The 7,366-nt window shown below is 40.5% G+C and overlaps 1 protein-coding gene across 2 annotated transcripts in view; it reads right to left on the bottom strand.

Moving 5' to 3' along the window:
• Positions 1–7,366, bottom strand: part of Slc44a5 (solute carrier family 44 member 5) — a 288,577-nt gene that overhangs the window by 17,556 nt on the left and 263,655 nt on the right. For both annotated transcript variants that reach the window (XM_028754317.1, XM_028754318.1), the window contains 2 exons: positions 2,733–2,864; positions 177–276 (listed from right to left, as the gene is read on the bottom strand). In XM_028754317.1, coding sequence (XP_028610150.1) covers positions 177–276; positions 2,733–2,864 — 232 coding nt within the window. The remainder of the gene's footprint in view (positions 1–176; positions 277–2,732; positions 2,865–7,366) is intronic.

Raw genomic sequence — 7,366 nt, 5'->3', positions numbered from 1 at the left:
ATGAATACACACACATGCCTGACTCTTCTATGAGCACACACACACACCTGGCATCTGCTATGAACACACACACACACACCTGGCATCTGCTATGAACACACACAGACACACACACACAGAGACACACACATACACATGCACACTCGACATCTACTACGAGCTCTGGAACCCCTTACTTGCTTCCTTCCTTCAGCAGGATGATGGCCACTCGGATCCGAGTCCTGAGGAAGATCAGTACAATGATGATGAGGACTTCAATGACGGACAAGATGATCACTAAACAAGAAAAGACGTCAGTGTGTAGACAAGTCAGCCCAGAAGCAAGCGACTTCTGCAAAACCAGGGCTGAGTTTAGCAGCTCATGTCTGCTAGTTCTGACAGGACACAATTTAAATGGTGTCCCCTCTCCCATGCCAGTCTTAGAAGCTCACTTTCAACCCCTCTAAGAAGTATTAAAAACACAGAGCAGAGCCTTTGTTGGGTTTCGAGTCACCCCATGAATTGGCTCCATTTCAGCTATGGAAACATTTCTCAGGAGTCACAGACCTGGGAAAAGAAGGATGGAAGAAAGAAAAGAAGGTTTCCTTTGGTACTAAGTGAGGAACTACCAGAGAAGCAAGTTCTTAAGGTGACCATCCTACCCGTGGTGTCTGGCTCATTCTGTGACCCTTCCACCACAGACACTATTAAGAAGGAATAAATCCAGGGAGACATGAACCGTAACATCTTAGAATCAAACGGAGGGGCATAGCTCAGTTGGTAGAGCACTTGCCTAGTATGCCCGACACTCCAGGCTTGATCTCTAGCACCGGGTAAAGTGGGGATAGGCCAGCAGAACTCGAGAAGCAGAGGTGGAGGATAAAAGTAAGATTTTTCTACAGTTTAGTGTTGGATTGAGGTTTACAACCTATATAGGCTGAAAGTTATTGTTACTGAAGAAAATGAATCTCGAGGAATAAAATGTCCTATGTAAAGAAGGCCATAAAGCAAGGACATCTTGGGTCACGTATTGTTCTTACTATTTGGGGACTTTCCTGGGTACAAATAAAGGTAAAAAGTCTAAGCCTCGTTCTGCCTCCCTGAGTTGGGTGAACCAGAGCACATCCTTCTAGTGAATGCCTCCTGCACTGTTACTTTATCTTATCTGGGGGCCAACTCTGATTTCAAAAATTCCTGAAGCCAAACACTCTTGTTACATGGCCTCCCTCAGTTCTAACGCATACCTTTAAGTCACTAACGTCAGTTTTAGAAATCCTTAATTTTTAAAATAACTACTCAGTGACCATAAGATGCAGTAAAGTTTTGGGAACGTTAAGAAGTAGAAAGTTGGGGTTGAAGAGTTGGCTCAGCGGTTAAGGGCACTGATTGCTCTTCCAGAGGTCCTGAGTTAATATCCCAGCAACCACATGGTGGCTCACAACCATCTGAAATGGGATCTGATGTCCTCTTCTGGTGTGTCTGAAGAGAGCAATTGTGTATTCATATACATAACATAAATAAATCCTTAAAAAAAAAAAAAGAAGTAGAAAGTTTGAGATCCTAAGATCGAGGAAATGTGGTCTGCTAGCAGCAGACCTGGAAGGTTGCCTTGAGGGCTCTCTTCTGGAACCAATGACTAGACAGCTGTTTGTTCATGCTGAGCGATCTCAGTGATGGAGGCTCACTGCCTCCCCCAGGTGTTCTACTACCGTGATTCAGGGGTTACATGGTACTCTGAGGGCCATGTCTGTAAAAGTCAGTTAGCTCCAAGATTCTGAGTCCTGGTAGGAACTTGACAATGAGTCATTGTGCTTTCTTGTCTTTTTTTTTTTTTCTAAATAATCCATTTGTTTATATGGGCATATTTTACTCTCGTAAGACACTTAATTTGAGTCAACACTATGGACTATAAAAACTGTTTTCCTTGAACGAACCTAAGAAAATGAAATATATCAAAATGATTCTGTATTCTAAATTTGTACTGTCAAAGAATATTATATGTTAGACTTACACATTTCACACAGTGGCATGAAAATGGCTACACTAGAGGAATTTGATTGTCCTTCAAATAGATACACTCTGTTCTCTGTTTCCGAGTAAGTGCACAAAGCAGAAACATCCTTGATATAAAGCATGCACTATAGCTAACTGAATAGGAGACTCAGGCCTGGAACTAGGGGACTTACTAACTGCTCTTGAATGTCCAGTGTTTCCTGGAGGAAGAGGCAAAACCAGGCTTGAAACGTACGGAGATGATACCATGCTGGGAATAACTGTGCAAGCAGACGATACCTACACACTTCTTCCTGTACTACGCTCCTTACTGACTTCCTTTGACATGTAAGGGCCGAATATGAATGACAAAAGGGGAAGTGTTAAAAACAAAATTCAAGACGAAAACCAGTCATTTACTTCTTTCATAGGTTAGCATCCGTAAATGCCCAAATCAAACCATTTTAAATGAATGACAACTGGTCTGGGATGCTACCTTAGATGACACAATATGTTCATAGCAACTTTTCCATTCACTAGAAACAAAACCAGTTCTAAACTCGAATGCCTCTATTAGCATACTCTGGAGATCTGTCATCCTCCGCAAGATAAACCGATAAGTAATAAAGTTCAAAGACATTTACGCCATCGCTGAGGGATCCGTGTGTTCAGCAGGGTGCGTCAAATTTGAGCCTCCTCTTGGACGATCAAGGCTCCCCATTGTCATCATGTTAACACAAGGGGCTCTTAAACCTACTCACTCATTGAAAACCAGGTCTCCTTCAAGCGAAAGAACATGCTCATTCTCGTCTGAATCCCGATGCCGTACATCCAGAAAGCGGACTGTGGCTTCCGCTGAACGCTGTTGTACTCCAGAAAACAGTACCATATTCCTTGAAAGGAAGAGGAAAGACCAATATACAATGTTATTTTCTCAGGTAGAAGCTACTACGTGCTTATCAAGCACGCCTACATAAAAGTGACCAACACGGCTGTTTCTACAGTTAGAATCATGTTTGTCTGCAATAGCGTAACTAGGCTACTCTGACTGACAAATGCTTTCTGAATTTATTTGGCTTTTAATATGCTCCTGGCTTATTGAAACCTTAACATCCACCAACAGGACTAGTTTCATATGCTAAAGTACATCTCTCCCTAAGAAAATGTACTGATGTCCCCTAATTTAGACTCCGTACCACCTTATTATTTATTGGTTTATTTATCTTGTGTAAGGAAGACAGATCTTGAGAGTTTATTAATAGATGCATTCAAGTTTAGAATTGGTTTTGTTTTGAATTGGGTTGGTCCTTCTCCTAATGGTTTTTATTTCAAATTCTATTTTGTCTTATATTATTATAGCTAGTATAGATTTCTTTTCATAACCACTAGTTTTTTTAAATTATTGTCTCACTTTTAACTGTTGTGTTTACACACTCTGTGATGCTTGTTAATAGCATTCAGTTCCAACTTGCTTGTGTACATTTTAATCTCGTTTGACAATTTCTGTTCTGTTTTTATTTACACGTGTTCTTTTTCTTGTACTTCACTGCCGTCTACTCTGTTTTTATAATCTCTCTTGGAAATTCCCGCGTGCTGAGTGGTCAGGCTCAGAGTGATATTTAACAAGCAACCACACCCTTTCTCCCATTTGTCCAGTATCTTAGCTATGTGCATTCTAGCCTAAAAATTGGGCAATGTTATTATCTTATAGGACCAAAGTTTACTTCTCTACTGTTTCCCAAATCATTCTCATAGCTCGCTCTTCTTCCTCAGTATCATGTATTATGTGGAATCACTTTCCTTTGCTCTCTCTATTCAAGGCACTGGGAAATCTGGTAACGCCCACAGCTGTGTTCTGACACATGAACTACTTCAGTAGCCTCCCACCTGGTCTCACTGTCTAATTTAGCTTTTATTCTAACAGTTTGTTTATTTTGGAGAATTCCATTTGGTTCGTCTTCACACACATCGCTGCCACAGTCTTAGCTGTAGTTTCATCCTTCATTCATTAAGTGTTTTATATGTGTTATAGACTTTGCATTCTTTTTTCTGCAGCTGGATTTACTGCACACCCAAGTCTGGCACTGACAGCTTCTGTGCATAACCATATCTGACGCCTACCTGTGATGTTTATAATCTCATACTTTGTCAATTGTGAGCTGAGGGCACTTTTATAAGTTGATAATGATGTCATCTAAAAGAGATCTGTGCTCGCCCCTTTGGCAGCCAGAGTTCCTGCTAAACAACATCTGGGTATCTTTCAGGGTCCTCAGCTGACCATAGGAGGGTCATAAGACTCCAGTGCACTGTCTAGTCTGTTCATCTCGGTGAATCCTCCATCACACACACACACACTCACACACACTCACACACACCCACACACACTCACTCACACACTCACACACACTCACACATACTCACACACACACTGACACACACAGACACACACCCTCTCACACACATTCACACACCCTTACACATACACACACAGTCACTCACTCACACACTCACACTCACTCACTCACACACACTGACACACACACTCACTCACACACACACTCACATACACTCACTCATACACAATTCACACATACTCACACACTCACACACACACTCACACACCCACTCACACACACACACATACATACTCACACAAACACTCACAAACACTCACACACACACGCTCACAATCTATCTTATTAATCTACTTACTGTGACATATCCATATTAATAAGAATGCTTGGTTTTCTATGATAGTAGATAACCAGTGTCCAAGACAGTCACAGAGGCCAGTCACACCCAATCTTACTTACAGTTCACAACCTAGTTAGACATTTGCTCTTTTGAGAATACCTTCAAGCTTAATTGCCCTGCAATGAATTGCTGGGCTAGCCTGCACTGCCTAGGGAGTCAACAGGTAGCTGAGCCTAATGGTTTTGTTTGCACTTAGCATCTACTGCCCAATTGCAGCGTCTGGGCTGGAGTACAATCCCAGACTCCTGCTGTTCGAATCAAGTCAGTGGCAGATTTACTCCATTCCTGCCTTGATGACAACCACAGAGAGACTGGAGCACTCATCTAGACAAGACTCCACAAGACAGGCCCTTGGCTTCACCTGCCTGTGAAGGAGAAAGCACAGAAGCACAGCCAAGCAGATGGAGAATGCCCAAGGAGGGCTGGACTATTAACTAGAAGGTCTTTGAGGGTAATGACAATAACCAGTACTGACCATTTACTATGTCTACGATGAATATTTAATCCTTTCTCTCTTCTGCGATAGAGAGTCCATCATTGAACTGACAATACAGATGTAGAAGCTAGGTCTCATAATCTCAAGAAAGTTTCCCATGGTTGCAGTACAGATCTGGGCTATAGTCAAGGTACTGAATGTGAACCTGCCCACACCCTTGCTATAGAATGTGTAAACCTCTTCAAGGAGCAGAAACAGGAGCTGGTTATTTTTAGTCTACTATTATAAAAAAAAAAAAAAAACTATGTTGCTAATCGAAACCCTGTTGTGGGAGAAATCATTCTTTTGATTATAAATTGCTTTCTATCATCCCATATGCTGCTTTCAAGGGCAAAAGCAAATGTCTATAATGTTATACCACCCAGAGCGAGGCACTTGAACTTCTTTATTTAGTGTTCACATCAGGCCCGATATGTACAGCTCTGGGGAGATTGAATTGAATTGAACCCTTCATCCAGTGAGTATGATTTAGTGTGCTTGCCTAGAGAGCCATGCCTCAGTATGGAGAACGACTACTAAGAAGTGTGATAGCACCTGATTAAAAGTACTATCATAGCTGTTACAAAATAGATCAGGCCCAGAACCCCCTCAGAATGGTGATCTGAATTCTTGCTTAGGCTGCAAAGCTAAGCACTGCAAGGGAATATAAATAAAAGTTAAAAATATCTCTCTGAGTTCCCTGAGGGACAAGGCTGACTGCATAGGGGTTGATGTCAAAAGTATCACCTCTCCAGGAAAAAGACATCGGGACAGGTATGGCCTTCATGCCTCACTGGACAACAACAGGGAGATCAGAGCCATTACAAACTCCCCTTCAATTTCTGTAGGTCAGGCCTCTATCCCCGCCTTTGCAAGATTAGATTCGCCACAGCCCTTACTTAGAGAAGGGAGGAGATGTCAGGGGCAGCCCTGCTTACACACTGAAGGCCTAAAATCAGCCATAGGCCTAAAATCAGCAATAGGCCTTTCATACATGTGTACTAACACCAAGTCTTGGGTCTCAGTGGAAAAACACTGAAACAGATGGCTATAAGCTATTGTAAACAGGGCAGCTTTTGTGGAAATTTACCAGCCTGAGTAGTCATAGACCTTGTAAATAGGTAACCTTGGCAGACAATACCAACTTAGATAAGGACAAGTGAATCATAGGCAGAGTCATAGTGACTTGTCCCCTGAATCTTCACCCAACTGATACCCTATTCTGAAAGATATCTGTACTCTCCCTGAACACCCACGCTTCAGTGTCATCCCCTTCCCCACGTCCTGCCTTTTTGCATTTATAACCCCTGTGTGAATAAGTAAAAATTATGATTTGATTTAAAAAATAAATAAACTATACATATATATATATATATGGAAATCAGTAAAAAATCATAGAAAGGCAAAAGAGGGGTATGAAGTAGGGCTAGCAGAAGAGCAGGATAGATCTGAATGAATTAGAGGGAGAAGTATGGGTGAATATTTTCAAATTACATTGTGAAATTCCCAAAGAAGTAATAAAAGTAATATATTAAAATGTACATTTGCCGTAGTGAAATAATCAACTTTAATATTTAGCATTAAAAATATAAATGTTACTCTCCCTAGCAATGCACATACAGTTATTCAACAGTAGTACATGAAAGCAGTCTGGTGCAATTTGTTATGTTCACAGAGTACTTTCGAGCTAGAGAGATGGCTCAGGTCTTAAAAGCCAAAGCTCCAGCCAAGCAGACAAACACTGTTAATGTTAAAACAAGGGCTACAATAGATAATGTAAAGACAAAAAAATTCTTTCTGGATAAATATAAGATTTCTAACATTCAAATTCTTTCAGTGATTACTAGACAATATGAAAGAGAGAGTTACTTGCACTTTTGGGGACTATGTATAACTAGAAAAGCGTTTTTAATGAGAGTTTAATCTAGAAATAGACAAATATGAAATATTTGAATATTTGAAATATGAATATTTGAAATATGAAATATGTCTCATTCCATGTTTGAATTACTGTAAATTAACTAAAATTCCTATTGTTAATAATATAACAAACGTGAGTGAGCAATTTGCTATTTCATTTAAAAGTGGAAGCTAATGGTAAGAGGTTTTTCAATGACTATTATCTCAAAATAAATAATGTTGTAACACTAAAAAAAAAAAAAAAAA

Source organism: Grammomys surdaster, unplaced genomic scaffold (genome assembly GCF_004785775.1).
Source record: "Grammomys surdaster isolate TR1022 unplaced genomic scaffold, NIH_TR_1.0 125996, whole genome shotgun sequence".
In the NCBI taxonomy this organism is placed as follows: Eukaryota; Metazoa; Chordata; class Mammalia; order Rodentia; family Muridae; genus Grammomys; species Grammomys surdaster.
Note: the sequence above shows the minus strand (reverse complement) of the source record. Positions and strands in the feature narration are given on the sequence as shown.